This window comes from Cebidichthys violaceus, unplaced genomic scaffold (genome assembly GCF_023349555.1).
Source record: "Cebidichthys violaceus isolate CVI_PGR_0920_01 unplaced genomic scaffold, fCebVio1.0.p SCAF_2, whole genome shotgun sequence".
Lineage (NCBI taxonomy): Eukaryota > Metazoa > Chordata > Actinopteri > Perciformes > Stichaeidae > Cebidichthys > Cebidichthys violaceus.
The window spans coordinates 13,148,045-13,166,805 of NW_027176372.1; the positions used below are offsets into that span (position 1 = coordinate 13,148,045).

At 39.8% G+C, this 18,761-nt stretch overlaps 1 protein-coding gene across 2 annotated transcripts in view; it reads right to left on the reverse strand.

The window, feature by feature from the left end:
* Positions 1–6,969: 6,969 nt before the first annotated feature.
* gria3b (glutamate receptor, ionotropic, AMPA 3b) overlaps positions 6,970–18,761 on the reverse strand; it is a 79,269-nt gene continuing 67,477 nt past the window's right edge. Inside the window, exons 13-16 of one of the 2 annotated variants that reach the window (XM_068714523.1) lie at positions 16,221–16,468; positions 12,292–12,406; positions 10,622–10,869; positions 6,970–8,817 (exon numbers count right to left, since the gene is read on the reverse strand). In XM_068714523.1, the coding sequence (XP_068570624.1) occupies positions 10,624–10,869; positions 12,292–12,406; positions 16,221–16,468 (609 nt within the window). In that variant the 3' untranslated portion in view covers positions 6,970–8,817; positions 10,622–10,623. Of the gene's footprint in view, positions 8,818–10,621; positions 10,870–12,291; positions 12,407–15,329; positions 15,445–16,220; positions 16,469–18,761 lie in introns of both variants that reach the window. The other variant, XM_068714522.1, reaches the window with a different exon arrangement.

Sequence of the window (18,761 nt, forward strand, 5' to 3'; positions counted from 1 at the left end):
TTGAGACCGTTGTGCAGAATCTGCAGATCCATGTTGTGAACATCTTTTTTTCCATCTCATCCCAAAGGTGTTCTATTTGGTTAAGTTCTGGGAACCATTGGAGGCAATTTAAAGAAGAATACATCTAAGTATGTCATAACTGTTGTAATTTAAAGGAACATGTTGGGGGAATTCTGGCAGAGAGTTTGATGACATCATTGATGCCACTCTTGTATCCTTACATTAAATATAAGGCTACAGCCAGCACCTGGTTAGCTTAGCTTAGTGTAACCAGCCATTGTGAAGCCAATGTGGCAGTGCCTTAAACTTGCATTCTAGTCTACTGGCCAGCAGGGGGCGACTCCTCTGGTTGCAAAAAGAAGTCTGATTGTATAGAAGTCTATGAGAAAATGACCCTACGTGAGGCTTCAGAACGGAAGTTCGCAAACCAATAAGGGACAGTGACGTGCGGTGAGGTTTGTGTCTGGTGAGGCACTGACACTACATAAGTCAGATTTACAAATATATGAACCCAATAGAGAAGCTTAAATCACCATTCAATTGGCAGCTTGCACATTGACTACGGGTTGTTTTTCATATCAGCATTCTTTACACACACATAGGTAAGGTACATATTTGATTCCACCAGGAGTGTGTGCGCCTCGATCTGCCCCACCGGGAGTGTTTCAGAGGCGGAGCGCTCGCGGGCACCACCCGCGAACATCGTGAGATTCCGCAATAATCTGTGTAACAACCACTGATGTATAAAGAGAACAACAAACACATAAACGGAATACTTTACCTGTCCGACGTTGAATTGCTGTTGATTTGTTCATATTTCCTTGTTTTTTGAGACATTTTTAAGCTTGGATATATAATCTTACATTTTTGTGGTGAAAGCAAAATATAAGAAGCAGAAAAGTGTAGAAGAGCAACGACAGAACAAGCATGAACCCGACCCGTGGGCTCTCGCTCGCCCTCTTCTTTGAGGCAGAGTAGTGTTTGCCTCTCTGTGCTTTTTCACTGCGGTTTCTGTCAGATCAGCAACACTAAATATGTTCTACACATACGTGAAATACATGACCTATTCTATGTAAAGAAAGGACATATAATAAAAGTGTCTACAAATATTACAGTGGTGACAAACAATGAGAAAGCAAAAGGCACGTGCTCGACCCAGTTAGTGAGGGATTCACAATCTGAGGTGAGGAACAGCTCGTCGCTGCCTCACCTCACTGTCTCCTCTGTTTGAACAGGACATGCACTAATTCAGCGATTTTGATTATTTTATTTTAGCATTATTTGTTTTTTACTTGTCATGATGAGCCTCCCCTGACCGCATGTCCCTGTAAGGGACGTCCACTCCATACAGTCTGGGTGTAACGCACTCAAACTCCAGTTTTGAGTGCAGTAACCATAAACACACAATGGGAATTCAGTTAACTGCAACTTCAGTTTGCTTATGAATAACAAAACAAATGCAACATTTACATTGATATAAAAACCTTCAAAAAACACAACTGTTCTTTAAAGAAGCTTGGTTTGGTGATAACTTCAAGTCACAATGTGTATTGGTCCTCATTGGAGATTTCTCCACAGTTTCAAGTCAGTGTCTTATGACCACAGGGGAGGTTGATCTGATCTGTCAGAGTCTGTTGAGTCAGAGTGCACTTTCTGAGTATATTATATGTTCGAGCTGGTACCAATCCAGGTGACTGGCACGATCCTACCAACAAAGCAAACGGTTCATCCGGCTGTTTCAGGGGTCAAGTAGATACAGGTTTACTGGAAATCAGGCTGGCTGGCTCGCCACCAACTGGAGTCGCTGGATCTTCCTCCCTGGATCTCCTCACACGATAAACACCTGACCTGCATTTACAAACAGGCTTCTAGTCTCTGTTCTGCTTTACCTCATGTTTCATGAATGTTTCCTTTATGTTGTACAACATCAATCTCAATCATAACAACTTCAAAGTAAGCGCTGACTGAATGCAAATACATAACATATTGAAAAAAATTGCATGTTACTTTCAAGTTCAAATTCTCAAATGAATTGTTTTGTTCTAACAAAATATACTTTCCAGGCCTAACGCTGGATCTAGCAACATGGAGAGGATTTAAAACTCTACATTACATGGAATTCCTGTTTTACTTTACTTTTAGTAATACGGTAAATATTGCTAAAAAACTTACATTTTAACTACATTTCCCTTAAAACACTTGGTATTCACAAACAACTGTAAAATCTGTAAAAAATGACAATGAATTAACTTTGTAGCTAACACACAACTAAACTAGCAAAACAGAACAGAGAAGCCAACGTTAGCTTACCAAGGCTGTGAAGGGAAACTAATTAAGATGAAAAATGCACTTCTGGAGGCTCAACTTTGAGCCAAGCTCACTTTGTTGAGTAGTCAAGTGGCATCGCTGACTTGACTCGTGCAAAACGGTTCATTTTAGTAAGAGATTGGAATGGTTGAAACAAAATATTTGACAAAGTTATCATTACTGTAGTGTCTCATAACAGAAATAAAAGCATTAAGTTAAAACTTAAGTAGTTCAATTGTTTATAACTGTATTCATTTCTATTTTAACATATTTGGTTCCCTGTGTTACATTAGCACAAAGACGGGAAACTCTAAAGCACATTTTTCTACATGCTATATCTTGTTCGTTGAATATGTACAAAAAAACATAGATGTGGCTGAAAACTCAAGAAGACATAGACCTAAGTGGACCCTAAGTAGATCACGAGTACTTTTAAATAGTATAAAACATTTCAGATGCTTCTTTAACATTATTTTAAATCGTCACAAACATGAAATTTGACCTCTGCATTTGAACTATTCTTTTAGGAGCAGTGGGCTGCTGGGAATCACCCAGGGAGCAAATTTGTGGTTCAGTGTCTCACTCAAGGACACCAAGATGTGTGGACGGGGGAGCCGAGGATCGAAACAGCAACCTTGTGATTTAAAGAAGTCCCGTTGAGCTCCTGAGCCAAAGCTGAGGAGCAAATGTCAGAACATTCTTATTATTATCCATGGTGTCATGGATAAGAGGAAAATGTAATGTAAAATGACCTCACAGCACAGCAACATTGGCCTTTAATCAGACAGCAATGTTTAACCGTCAGGATTTACTGTTTGTCCCTCAGAATCAAAGAGCAAAGGCTTCCTACACTAATACTGAGAGAAATCACTGCTGCAGAGGAAGGCATACCATTTTCTCCACAGAGACTCAACAATCAATAATGAAATGCAGCCACAAGATATTTTGTGTTTTGAGCAATGGGTTCAACATGTTCTATAAAGCCTCCCTGAGCACAACTTTCACTCTTTTTTTGGATGGAAATGAGAGAAATGTAGGAAATGATGACCTTGGGTGCATCACTGAGGCAGGTGGAGGGGAAGTAAAAACAACTCTTAAAATATGTTATAGAGCGAGAAGTGAAGCTTCTTTAATCCACTGCTACAGTCGCAAAATTGAAGAGAACATTTGCTTTGTGACGTGACGACCTTACCCTGGTTGAAGTGAATGTAAAGAACATTTACTCGAGTACTAAGTACAAATTTCAGGTACCTATACTGTAGTTGAGTCTTTTCTATTCACATCACTTCTTCTTCTACTTCATTACATCTCAGAGGAAAATATTGTACTCTTTATTTATCTGACCGATTTAGTTGCTTTACAAATTAAGATTTTTGCTCACAAAAAACACAAGGAGCTTATATAATGTTTTGTTTTAAATTACCAACAGTATATACTAGTACAGTTGAAAAGATTAGTAGATTAATTAATTAGTTGATTGACAGAAAATGAATTGCCAACTATTTTAATGATCGTTAAAGTTATTTTTCATGCAAAGATATTTCATGGATCCAGCTTCTCAGGTGTGATGAGTTACTATGATAATAATGTCAATGATTTTAATTGATTTGTGACAGCACCTCTCACTATTTTCACAATTCTTTTAAACCAAACAATTAATTGATTAATGAGAAAATGGAGAAATATAATGGAGGAAATCAGCTGATTAATCCATAATGAAAATAATCATTGGCTGTAGTCCTATGCACATCAACCAACTACAACAGTGAAATGCTGTTTTTATAAATATATTATATATAATAATTTAACTTTTTCTTTGAATACCTTTACTACTTTTTCCTAATTATACTTACATATTTTTATTTACCTCATAAACATTTTCGGTTCAGTTAATGACTCAATGGCTGCGTCTGACAGAGACAGCCATGAAGAAGTCCACATGCAAAACAATAGTGTTTAATCACAAGCAAAGATCAAGTGCAGGTTTACTGTTTTAATAGAATGTTTCAGCAGAAAGCAGGATTTGTTGTACAAGGTGGCTTTTTATGTTCTGAGCTGTGGTCTGCCTGTAAGCTTGAGGGACCCTTGCCATTCTCGTCTGACCTCACTTGTTTTTTTGGTGTCAGAACAATCTGTTTTGTGTATTGCAGCCTTCCTTCTCTATTAACTCTAGACCATGAATCTGTGGTGCACCAAACTCCCACAAGGACAGCTGTCTCTGCAGATGCTGGATTTGGCACATCTATCGCCAGCAATCAAGCTGTGTTCAAAGTCGAATCATGAGTCTTGCCCGTTCAGGTTTAGTCAAAGAGTAACAGGATCTCCTCTCGCTATCTGCACGGTTTCTGAGTCACACCTGCTTTAGTCACAGTCTGAAGAAGTGGGGTTTTGCATAAATAGGAGACATGCCGACAAAACATGGCAAATGCACATCTTTTATGTAACAGTTCTGATGTTAAAGAGTATATCTTGGGCCCCGGTTCATGTATACCGTTATCGCTGATTCAATGCAGAATGCTAATGGTGTTTCTGTGCAAATATATTCTTTCATATCTCATTGTTTTGGTCATGCCCTAAAGGCTCCACATATAAATTCCATGTGTCATCTCTCCACATCTCTGTTATCTATGCAGTTCATTAAAATGGGCTTTGACACTTGTTTAATTCAAGTTTATTAATATTGCACCAATCTCAAGCAACTGGGCGTGGCTTATGGGGCGGATTTGTCTGGACTGGACTTATGGTTCAAAAGTCACAGGCCAAAATGAAACTTTGTTGTGACAGCGCCAAATTCTGGGCAAATTGCACCAACTTTGACACTCCACATCCTTGGGTCCCCAGCATTGTACCCCAGACGCGTGAAGTAGATGGAATGAACGGTTCTCCAGCTGTGCAAAGGACAAGCCCATACACACACAGACAGACAGAGATCCCTTGCTTTAGAGTTCTTTGAACTATCATTTTACACAATAGGGTACATGTTTGGGAGGCTGATCACTGTCAACTGAACTTGAATGTCAAGTGCAGGTCTCTCCAGGTGCACTTGAAGATAGCTAAGGAGCTAAAGTGGAGAAAAGAGGAAAATGGAACAAGTGAGTTGGAATCTGATTTATTCATTGTGTCCTTGGAGAGAGAGAGAGAGAGAGAGAGAGAGAGAGAGAGAGAGAGAGAGAGAGAGAGAGAGAGAGAGAGAGGGAAAGACTGCAGTACGCTGCAAAGTGAAGGAGCTGGTGAACCAGAAAGGTTCTTTTTTTTCTTCTATGGCTGTAATCAAAGTATCCTCCCCATGACATGTCCTCCTTCAGCCTTTTGAGTTTCTTTCTTTCTCTCTCACGCACACATTCTTTCCCTTCTTCTCTCTCTCATACACACACACACACACACACACACACACACACACACACACACACACACGCATATATGTAACCGTCCTCCCCTTAGTGACAGAGCCCATGTTAGATCAAATTAGCTTTCACAGGCCCGAGGAGGCAGCGAGCACGACGAGCCAGTCTGCAGTCGAACAGTTCGACACATGCATGTTGGATGATTGGTTGTCCTCTGGTGGAAGGAAGTGAGCTCGGTGCCTCTTTTTTTTCTCTCTCTCCCATTCTTGCAGGACAAACACCGCCACCGTGTCACCCTAAACTAATTCCAGAGAATAGTCTCATGAGCATCATGTACTGCAGTGCAGTGCCATCTCCGCGCACCACTCCCCCACGTTGTCTTGTTCCTGTTTGAAAGCAGTCCAGGCATAACAAAGAAAAAAAAAGGCACAAAAGGAAAGGCAGTGAAGCAAAGGAAGAACAAAAAAGCAATATCCTTTCATGCTTTGTCAGAAATGGGTTGTTTGGATCGTACAGTAGCATTTTATGCAGCCCGAGTCTGTTCTACAGGACTGGTGCAGTGAATAAATCCTAAATCATAGTGTTTGCATCCAAAAAATGAAAGAGAAAAAAACCCAAAAACCCCACTGGTCTTTTGCCATGTTTGTTATTTGAGCTGTGGCAGGCTGGATCTCTGGAAGGAGGAATTCATTTTACCACATAATGCAGACCCAGAGACCAGTAAAATGACACAGACCGTCTGGGCAATCTATTGAGCATTGTGCTCATTTACTGAAGGCCTATATGTGAGAATTTACACTGTGGGAATAAGCAGGGTTTAAATGATTAACTATCCGCTCTGTTGTATCTACTTAAGCAAATCCTGACGAAAACATCCTCCCTAAAATATAGTTTTTAAAGATTATAACTTGTGCTGGAATTATAATCGACACAGCATCCATGTGCAGTATGTTGGTGGTTATAATAATGCATTATTGATTGTGTCACATTTTATAGAGAGAGAGAGAGAAAGATTACATGCCAGATGAAGCTGTCAATGGAGCCCTCAATCAGTGGATGCAAGGCAGGGGAGCGAGAGTGAAGCAGATGGTGCTTACTATTGATCCAAAACATGCACACACACTTCCACAGACTAACGGCTCAATATTGGACCTATTACTTTGTATATTTGTCTGCAGGGGTGCTACTGACACTCCGCCATACTGGAGTTAAAGTATGCTGTGTGTTTAACCTCAGCCCCGCAGCAGGCCTTCAAAATCATCAGCATTTGTATTCAGAGAAGATAGTGATGTGAAAAGACATCAACAAAGACACTGAATCCTTTCTGTACATTTTTATTTACAAAATGTATTAAAATTCTCTGTACAGCGCCTCACTAACGAGGTTCAGCAAATTAAGCATGCATCTCTTGCTCTTTTGTACCCACTACTACGCCCGGCGATTATGTTGTTTTTTTTTGTTGCAGAAGGTGAGGCGTATACAAAAAAGAAAAGATGTGAAACTGATTCACAAAAGAATAACCTGGGCTGGACGTTAACCTAAGGTCGGTTTGTGAGTAGCAGAGCTCGTCAAGCATCACTGAATTCACATGCAATTTCTTAGAAAAAAAGGGAAATCCAATCTTTCATCATGTAATATAAATAATCCTCATTTATCTAAATGTACACATCGTCCTCAGCTCCTTCGTTATTTTTCTTCACATTATCAGTTTCTTTTTTTTAATTATATATATATATATATATATATATATAAAACTATCTGTCCATAGTTTCAGGTGATTAGATAACTATCTTCCTAAATCCTATGGAATCACAGTCTTTTTGAAAGAAAGGAAATTATTACAGCAATATGGAAATGTGCTAAGCTTCAGGGCTCTCCCTGGTATAACCTTGTATAAATCTATTTTCCGTTGTATTCATATATTTTTCATTTTCATTTACTAAGTGAAGTCACCAAACACAGTAATGCTCATTAAAGGAAATCAAATTAAAAGCAGACCACAGCTCGTTGTAAAATGTGCAATTGTTAAAGAAAATGGTTAGGTAATCCAAAATACTACAGTTTAAAAGCCATTACTGTTATCCTTTAATTGGATTGCAGTTAATCTACAATTGAATTACCCTTTTTGTTTGGTTTTACTTTCATGTACAGGAGACTTGAATGACTCTAGACTTCAGGGAAAGACTGTTTGAAAAGAGACGAACCTTAGCAAGTCAGTGCTCCTTTGATATTTTACAAACTGGAGATCACAAACAGATTTTTTTTTTTACTCAAACATGAATACTTTGCTTTACACACTCTTTGTCATACAAAACCCACTCTTGGCAGTATTGGAAGTGCGAACTATGACCTGGTTCTGTAGTGCGTAAAAGCCAAACCAGGTCATTTTCTCATCTTTCATGAGTCCCATTAAACGTTCAGAAGACAGTGGCAGCAGCACCAGAGTTTAGAGTACAAACAACACACTTGTAATTGTTTTTTGGGCTAAATGGCATCTCGCTCCAATAAGATCAATCTGTCTTTTAAAACAAGTACAAGGTCACTATAAGTGACTCACAGCAGTATAAAAGCTATAGTCTACTAACCAGTGTCTTACAGTGCACTGAATAGATCTAATAAAATTTCTTGAACACATATAACCAGTGAAAATCTGGCAGCAGAAGGATGAAGCGTAATCTGATCATATTGATTACAAGAAACCAATTAGACACTTGTTATATAAGATTCGTCGTCTTTCTGGCACTTCAAAGTGTGCTTAGGGTTGCAAATGATGGCTTTAGTTCTCTCATTCATTGTAACATGTCAAATGCATTTTTATATATATATATATATATATATATATATATATATATATATATATATAGATAGATAGATAGATCTATATATTTCAATCACTGCACCATTCTTCCGTTTTGTATGAGTTTCAAGCAAAAAGCAATATCATTGTGAATGAGTTGCATTGATTGGACTCGGAGTTCCATAAGGCACTGAGAGGAGGGAACCGCAGTGGCTCTTCCCGTGACCAGTCCAGTCGTGTCGTCATTGCAGATTATCGTGCCGTGTCCGCCCGAGAGGATTTGGCTTGGAGCTCGATCCTCGTGTATCCTGTCCTTTCCTATAGATGTTCAGTCACAGTTGTAAGGGACAATGGAAATGTTTCCTAATCCTGTGTTGACATACAGAGCAGAAGCAGACATGGGAAAAGTTGAGGTATATATTGTTTGGCAAGAAAAAAAAAAATTACATCTGCATATGACTGTAAACTGAAAATGTCAACTTCAAGATTTCAACTTAAAAATGGATTTAAAGTAATATGGTGATTTAGTTTAATTTAAGTTGACGTACTAGTTGTCATCCAACTGAAATAATTTGAAACAATTGCTTTTAAAACCCCTGAAAACGCAGTTTCAAATCTAATGTTTTTCACTGAGTTCAACACTGAAAAGCTCAGCTTATCCGCTTCATCAGAACTGTGTTGGTGGTTTGATCAGATTCGATTACCAGCACCGGCACCATAAGCAAACAACCCACCAGCTGTTATCAAATTTGACTTTTTTTTTTTTCAATGGACTGCACTTGAGCTCACTTGAGAAGAGCGCAGACAAAAAACACAAATACAGAAGTCTCTCATATAATCAATATGTTTTCAGGGCCTTTAAATGACATTGCTCTGTTGTACAGCTGTGCTTCTGTAAACAGACGTATCACACTCGGTGTTTAACTAGAAGAACAGAACACACATGCGATCAATCCAATCAAATACAAAACTAACAATTAATTTAACGCTGTACTCATCAGGGTCTCCTTTGTGTAATTCAGTGTCGTAGAACTGATGTAAAGAGATATTGTTTTCATTCCCACTTAACTCTAGTGAGCTTTCAGTGGAACTAACTAATACGTTTCTTCAGAAGAAATACTCAACTCATGAAAGCAGTTCACAGTGTGCTCTGTGGATCATACAGAGGAAGAGGTTTGTTTCTAAAAAAGAAAATTTTCAAAGCTGCACTAACAAATCAACATGTTTATATTAAAAATGGGTTTCTTTATGTAACTATATGTGATGTGACAGGGGTTACTCATAGTGCCAAACTCACAGAGAAATGTCTCCAAACTCTTCAGTTCCCCTCTGCACTCCGGAGCACTTTAGCCTCTTTTAGCTCACTGTTTTGTTTTTCTGTCTCGCAACTTTACTGTTTGGATTCACTCTCACTTAAATGTTTTCAGATTCAATAGCCAGTTATTTTCAAGTTTTGATAAGTGACTGTACACCTGCCTGGCACAAAATGACAGATAAAATTAGCAACTAGCTAGTGAACATAGTTGTGCATTTAGCAGCTTAAGAGCCAGATAATTCCCTCAGGAGTTGATGGACACCAAAACAGCCTGAAGTTTGGCGTTATGCTAATGCTGCCTGTTTTTTTTTGGTTTATGCTGTGAGCACCACAAATTTAATTCCATTCACTTTTATTGTGTTGAGATTTAGGAAATATCAAAACTTGTGCAAGTAAAACACAGTAAAATCTGTACATCTAGATACCATTAGAGGTAAGTGAGATTTCTTTTGGTAATTTGGGAGAACTGACCCTTTAAAGACACAATTGCAGACACAGAATGAAACACATATTAACATGTTAAATACACAATGCAGAATAACTCAACCGTTCTATGAAACTGCACTGTGTATCTGGTAATTTGCCATGGTTGTGTGTTGTAACCTTCATGTAGCCTGAGGGCACTTCCCATGCAGCTATATGTTACAAGGCACAAACAATATCTCATGGTTTTGTATTTGAGTGGGCATGTGTATTCTGTTGTGCCCAACATGACAACCATAAACAATTTCACGAGCAGCAGCCCCACAGCAACGCATACACACAAATGTCTCACTCTCACTGGTACGACAGGAAGCTAAATGATTCATCCGCCGCTGAGCCCGGGGACAGAGCGGACAGTGAGCAGCAGCGACGTACCTCTAGATCTTAACGCTCTCGGTTCCGTACACGTTGTAGCCTTCTCTGTATGTGGCAAAGTTCTGGGTGTTGGTCGGGGGAGCCGGCTTAAAATTCTGGGCATTCTTGGCCAATTTCAGCCGTTTGGTTTCTTGCCGTGACTTATAACAGAACTCTATCAGAGCCACCATCATGGCCAGCCCCAGCCCTCCAACCAGAATATAGAAGACACCAGCCACATTGCTTAGGCTGAGAGCACTTGTCTTGTCCTGGGGGAAAGGGAATAACGTAGTTAAGAGTTTTGCAAGGACAGCAGAACAATACACAGCCTGCATCCTTCAAACTGAGTCCTCACATAGCCTTGACTTAAACTGCTCTATTACATCATCATACTCTATCTTACTTGTATGGCAGATCATGGACACTAACAGCTACAAGCAACAGAAAATTTGAAGATGTAATGAGGTGCTCAGGCTAGAATTTTGACTGAACTGATTTTCCTATGGTTGTCACAAAGACTGCCATAGTCAAACCATTCTCCACTCAGGAGAAAGAAGCCAACTCTTAATGCTCTATCTACTGGTGAATGTAGAGCTCTCCCTTCCCTACACTACCTGCATGTAAAATGGCTTCTGCTTTTGACCATGTAAGGAAGCTGGTCAGTATCGCATAGGTCGACAGCTCTGAAAATCCCTATCTTTTTTTTATTTTGTATTTTTTATCCTCTTGGCGACATGTACGTATAACTCTCATGGCAACATTGTCATACAGTACAGTCAAATTCATAATAGATGAATGATAGTTCCATTAAAGTTAAAAAAAAAAACACTAAAGATCAAACCATTTTGCTGCTGCTTACCTACCAAACATATTCATAAAAAATTTGTTCATTAGAGTTTTACTATTTGCAGTTTAACCCTATGAGCATGGGAATATCATAACTCTATCTAGCAACCCTAACCTATGATCTGAGGCTTTGACTGTATCTCAGAGGGTTAAATAGTGAGTTTATTACATTCCCTAACTTCTTGTCATGTGCAAACAGAGCCTCTAACCTCAACTCCGAGCAGCCACAAGATTTAGAGGACACCCTACGGGGCTCTCGCCGCTTAGAGAAGTTGAATTTGAGTAACTCATCACAACAAGAGGCTTTGCTTGTTCATCACACCACATGAGGCCAAAGAATCTAATAGACACATCTTGATGCAAACTAGTAACAACACAAATAAATCAAATTTTCATTAACAGTTTGGTAAATAGGAACAGCAGCATAATGGTCAACGTATCATGAATGTCAAGAGTGAAAATGAGCAAAAATAGCATTCATCAACAACTGTTGTGATTCAATTGAAATAGTGTATCTAAAAGGCACTTTGGCAATTTCCCCACATTATTATCCTTACAGTTTTCACAAAAATTGAGTTTCTACATTTGATATTACATCAAAAATGTCTCATTTCTATTGCAATAAAAGAAAAAAATCAATTTGGGGAAGGAGTGCCTTGTGTTGAAGCCACATATGAACTGTGTTACAGTTTGTGGCAGAAAAAGCACTAAAAAAAAGGAAAACAAATTATGTGTAGCAAATAAGCAAAATGTATAATATAGATGTCAGAGAAGTCTTGTCTTGCATATGAACAGTACGTCAAAATGCAATTTGGAATCAGTACAAAAGACCTGCAGCGACTGACCTTACTTCCAGAGTCCTTGGTTCCACATTCACCCTTATCGTACCACCATTTGTTTTTCAGCTTGTCTAAGATGCCTTGTTCACTGAGTTTCAATACTGCAAGGTTTACAGGAGTTCTTCACGTGGGAAATAACATAAATAACATTATATTATGTTATTTTATGTTATTCAACTTTTAAACTACTACATACTTTACAAAGCGATAAAGCAGGGCTCCTGGCTATGTCAACATCACAGAGAGCAGGCATTCTACCTATTACCTTTATAACCCCTAGTCTAAAGCCAGGACCTACCCATATCGCTTTGAGTAATCGGCAGACGCTGTTAACAGGGCGACGAGCAGGTACTTCAAGTACAATTCTGCAAGTCTATGAATTTCAAAAAGCACTGGGGTACATTGGTTGGGGGGCGGGTAACGGATCACAGAGGCTTACTGAACAGCATTTAACAAGTTCAGTCCAACAGGAGCTTTGTCGTAACAAACAGAAAAACGATGGACGCTTCCCTTCCATTTCCACAATCTCAGCTTAATCCTGCGATGGCTAATAGCATCAGCATGACAACAATCAATTCTGGAGGTATTACAACCAATTTCATATCCAAGCAACTACGCCCAAAAGTGAAAACTTGATTAATTCCTACGTGTTCTATCCTGACATATCACTAAGAAAACTTTATCTGCCAATTACGCCAGATTAGTGTCAGATGAGTGTGTCCCAACCAAACGGCACAGAGCTGCAGGACTAAGCTCAAAAGTATCAGTGAAATAATTCCTCTCATATTTGCCTGTAGCTGCATAATCTAATGTCTGACGCAGCTTTTTTTGTGCCATTTGATATCTGTAAGACGTCAAACTACTGCATGTAACCATAAATTATCACAATGTTTTAAAGTACTAAATTACTTTAGCAAAAAAAAAAATTGTATAGCTGGATAAAGATCACTTTTTGTACTCATAATGTAACAGTGAATCATTTGTGGTTCGCGTCAATCTCCCTGTGTTAAAGTAAAAAGCTAAGAAACACAGGGCATCGATATACGAGCACTCCCTGGGAGCAACGGCCCCCAAGGGGACTCATGCAATGCATAATGCACTGAGAGAAGATTACACCACTGTACATCCCTCATAGCCAATCTGGAGAAACGGACTGTGAAGACCAGACCATTGTCTTGGCTCAGAGAGACATTGATTAACAATGCAATTACCCTGTAACATGCTCTGTGTCTGAAACTCAATCTAGGCTGCACTGTGTTGTGCCTGAGGGCAAGAAAGAGTTGTGCTAACTCTGTGTGTGTGTGTGTGTGTGTGTGTGTGTGTGTGTGTGTGTGTGTGTGTGTGTGTGTGTGTGTGTGTGTGTGAGGGCACGCATGCAGCTGTGTGCATTATTATGTGCATCTCTCGATGTCTGTTGGAACATGGAGCTGTGAGTGGGACGGGGCCAAGCGATGCCCTGTTTGGAGCGGAGTGCTCCAGGCAGCTTTAGTCCACTTAATCGGGCCTTTCCACTGAGTCCTGGGGAGTCACAACAAGCCAGGGAACAGACAGTACATACCTGTGCATGATAAAAGATCGATGGCAGCACAAGAGACAGATGCTTTCAAATGGCTCCTGAGCATCAGTAGCACAGGGAGGCCTCTTGAGCTCAGTGACTACAGAACATAGCAATGTTAGCAATGCAAACATTGAAAAAGGTGACACGAAAAAAATAGAAATCCTTCTCAGAAATCAACCACCGGCTTTTAGTTAGACATTATTTGTATCTATGCAGCCTCTTTGTGGTGATGCTATTTTAAAAATTAGTTGTTCATTGTGGGTTTGGCCAATCCATGACAAATGGCATTAAGGGTGTAATGACACAATCTGCAGTCCACGGGACCTTTGCAGCTTGTCGGTAATCTTCCCAATTACCTGATCCATATCATCACATTTGTGCTGACAGCTTCATTTGTTACCAAATTGACCTGCAGTGTAAAGAGTAAAATGCCACAGCCTTATATGTGATCTAGAGAAAATAGCACAATTCTTCATGGCACACGATCAAAATAACTTTTTGTGGTCATGGTAAAGTGAGGTTTCACACTTTGCACCATTAGCTTCCACAATGGAGGAAAAAAAAATCATTCATCATTTTACCATAGAAGAAGAGGGAGAGATCTGATGGTCAAAAGGGTCACAGCTGTGCTGTTAATGAGTTGGGGTAGGAACGGCATGTAGTGGAATCAAACCACATGTGGTTTATCAGATGACTCATTAAACAGAAATCATTTGTCTTTTGTTTAATTAGAATTCTCACGTTTGCCTGTAATGCTTAGTCCCCTCAAGACGCAGCTGTTCCCCTTGCTTCCCTGTCGGTCTCAGCTGAGCAGCCATTTTGAGGTTTTAAAGCTCACAGGTTCTGGGCCAGTGTCATGGATGTGAAGCAGCTGTGCGGTGAAGTACTACGAAGCCATGTATTTCAACAAACTTCCCCTTCAGGAGGGAAGGCTGGAGGTTTTGGCCTTTTTCAATGTCAAATATTGAATCATAGGCAAACTTAAAGACCTCTTCTTGAATCACATACGTGTGACTTCGTCAACTGGTTTTACTCAATCTGTCAAAGCTACCTAGGCAAAGCCCTAATATCTGCAACTAAGTGATCTACCCTACACATGTGTAAGGGTGAATAAATAAAGCTCAACCTTTCACAACTGCAGGGCAGCCACATTCACCTAATCCTTTTATCTTTTTTGAGAATTTCTGATTAATCTGAAATTTCTGATTAATCTCCAAGAAAACTCTTGTTTTAATTCTCTTTCTATGAACATTACTGTCTCAAAAACCACAAATATAATTTTTTTCTGTTAGCTACGCAAAGGCTCCTTAGTTGATCTGAGCTGTTAAAGCGTCTGGTCAGACTAGCAGTGAATTTGGTAATCTGCCGTGGGGCAGCAGCAGGTTGGTTGGGGCGGACAGTTGGTTTGGTTTTGGTTGGGTTGTCGTAACAGCCTTGCCGATTACTCTGCACTATGGTACCCGATTGTGGTGACATCGAGGCTGACCTTGGAGTCACCTCCCCCGCTGCCGCACTCTCCCTTGTCGTACCACCATTTGTTTTTCAATTTGTCCAAGAGGCCTTGCTCATTCAGTTTTAAAACTGCCAGGTTAACAGCATTTCTTGAAACGATAAAACATAACTTGTAAGAAAATGCACAGGTCCGTGAGAAATCTAATGCAAAGTAATAATTGTACTAAGCATCATAATGATAGGTAATGGTAGCGAGACTACCACTGTCAAAGCAGGGGCTTATGCACAGAATCTGTTAATCAGAATGGTCTAGGAAAGGACAAATTGTTTAAGAATTTAAGGAATGTGGAGAGATAAGAAAAGGCTCATATCAGGTAAAGACAGTGTTAAATCTTGGAAAAGGTGGCATGAAGGGTTACGTAGTTTAGAACTGAAGTGTGCGGGATGGGGACACTTGTCATTGAGAAGAAAAGTAACAACAACAAACATCATGCAATTAACATTCGTCACAAGTGACAGCGCAGCTTTTAAAGGCTAAATTGAAAAACCATTGAACTGTTAAATTAAAAGTGACAACAAAACAGTCAGGTAGGACAGCACACGGGATAGAGGGAGAGATCGAAGGAGAGAGAAAAGCAACAGTAAGAGAGACATAAATATGAAATGATCGTTAGCTTTAGCCTTATCATCTGGATTTGATTCTTCTACTGGATACTAGCAGTTCTTATCACATGTATAAAACACCAAAGGTAAACATTGATTATCATTAAACCTTTGTATCCAAGTGCATTGAAAGGCATACTACCGTTACCTCTGTGTCCATAAACAAAACAAGAAGGAAGAGAAGAGAATGACAACAGGGGGACATCAGGGTAGGTGGAATACTATAACAACATGGAGGATATTGTTATATTATTCCACCCACCTTAATGCGGAGCCTTTGGGCGTCGCCACACCGTATCCTTTCGAGTCGAGGTTCCCGCCCACTTTCATGGTGTCGCAGGGCTTCCGCTGCTCGATGTACTCGTTCATGGTGGACTCAAGGAGAAAGGCGAACTTGCCCTTTGATTTTCGTACCCGGGCTACGCCATCGGGTGTGGTCTTAACAAACACTGAGGGCTCAGCGGATTTCATGTATGACCACATCTTCTCATACACTGCTATTTTGGATCGCTGTGCAGAGAAGGAAAAAGGAAAAGTAGTTTAGAAAAACTCAAACTAAAATCATAGGCATTTAATGGATTTTGTAGGATTTTTGTGCTTAATGATCACTTCATTTAAACTGACATCATGAAGTATTTATAGACATCTTGGAAAAACAGCAGTGTGATATCTTTAAATACTCCCAGAAAATATAGCGAGTGGACTTTACCAGATCACGAAGTACAGAAATTTACAAAATCCATTTCTCCTCATCAGCATAGATGTACTCTTCAAATATATTGTTGCAGCTTGAGGCTCAGATTCATCGAGTATGAATGAGGACCACACATCACCTGTGCAGTACATAATGTCATGCAAATTGGGTTATAGTAGAAATACTGGCATTTGTGGACTTGGTTATGCAAAAGTATCTTCAATTATTAAACTTTTGTGTCAGTGAAGTGTGGATAATGATGATTTATATGGAAACTTGCAGAAGTTTTGGACCAATCTCTTGGTGAATTTGAGCCTTGGTTGATAGTCTTAATTTAACTTGTGGAACTTATTACAGTCATTCATTTCAACAACACTGTCCTTAACATCTCAACTGCGACTCAGAGGCAACGTGCATAAGATTTAAGAGAAGTGAACAAGAAAGCGGGCTGCGCAGACACAAGGCAACCCATCACAAAGTGACACAGATGAGCCTTTTCCCAGCGCCTGGGGTCAGGCTTAGCGAGCCTGTAAAATCTGTGGGAGTTGAACGCTATCTATAATAAGCATCAATTAAATTATTCAATGCCGCTGGATTTATTTTGGCATAGGCATTTCACACTTTGAACAGATCCTGGTCCAAGCAGCGATGAGCCAGTTCCCGAGTGGCACTGTGTGTACTGCAGACTGGATCCCACATAAAAAATAGAATTTCTTTTAGTAAAGGCCAGAGAGAGAGAGAGAGACGAAGGGGGTTGGATGGTTTTCAACAACCGCCTGAATCAAAAGATCTACTGTCAACCAAAGCGTTTGTGTGTGGAATATGGACAAGCTGTTGACATACCAGCATCTGCCGGAAATATTTCCCTTGTGTGTTTTTTTTTTTACCTCACAAGGCCATCAAAGTCATCAGTTAAGCGATACCAAAATGTGAAATGATGAATTCATTTGTTGAATACTGAAAAATAAGCAGCAACAGTCCACAACCACACTAGCAGCGCTGTGAGGCACAGCGGTGCTCAGAGCTAAATGCTAGCATCAGCGCGCTAACATGGTCACAAGGGCAATGCTTAACACGCTGATGCATAGCAAGTATAATGTACCACATTCATCGTCTTAGAATGCCATTAGTTTTGCAGATGTTTCTTCATAAGCCAAAGTACTTGACAAAATCAAAAAATGTACCTGACGATAGCGCTTTTTAGTAATGCCACTGGCATGTTCAGCTAGCTAGCGTGGCTAATCATGCCATGCTTCCAGCGTCATTTTTGTTAAAATGTCAACTTGACCTCTGGAAGAGAGCAATGGTAATTTTTCAATATGTTGGAAACTTTATAGATAGATAAAATACAAGTTATTCAATAATGTCAATTGTTAGCTGTAACAATTAACAGGTCATTCAGTCAACTAGGAATGCTAGAAAAAACAGTCAGAATCATGTATTGTAAAGCTCTACTATTGAAAGATGAAGAGTTAGATAACTGCACATGGATCCTGTTACTACTGATCTGTCGACTCATCACTGTCCTCAATTGGTAAAACCGCCCTAAACAAGTGCATATCCATCTCTAATGCATTTCTATTAATAAACAAAAGCATTAACCTTGACCTAACTAAAGTGCTTTACTGGCTTTATGTAATCGTATACAATGTGTTTGTAGGCATTTGTCATAGAGCATCAGGCCAAAGGGTGAGGATGAGATGAGACAGCGACATACCCCAAATTAAAAAGTCTGCATGATGAATGTCCTCTGCTCAGATGAAAAAGCCTTGAATTTTGGGTGATGGCCATTTTTGTTTAAATGCAACGGATGGGGGGGGGCAGCCGAAGTTACATGTGATGTTTTTGTTGACAATCTTTTTAAATGTGTCAGACATCATGGAAAGGACACTAGTTTAGAGGGCAATTTCCCTGGCTCATCTGGTCTGCAGTGGGAAAGCCGGAGACGCCTCCTCAAATGAAGAGAAAAGAATGGATGTGGGCATTGATTACTGACGACGGAGTGTGCTGCCTCAGTGCTTTATGAAGTCAATTCATCAATATCAGAGCGGGGACGAAGTGCGACCAAAACCTAAATAGGCCGATTCCTCTGCAACTAAAGTCACCGCT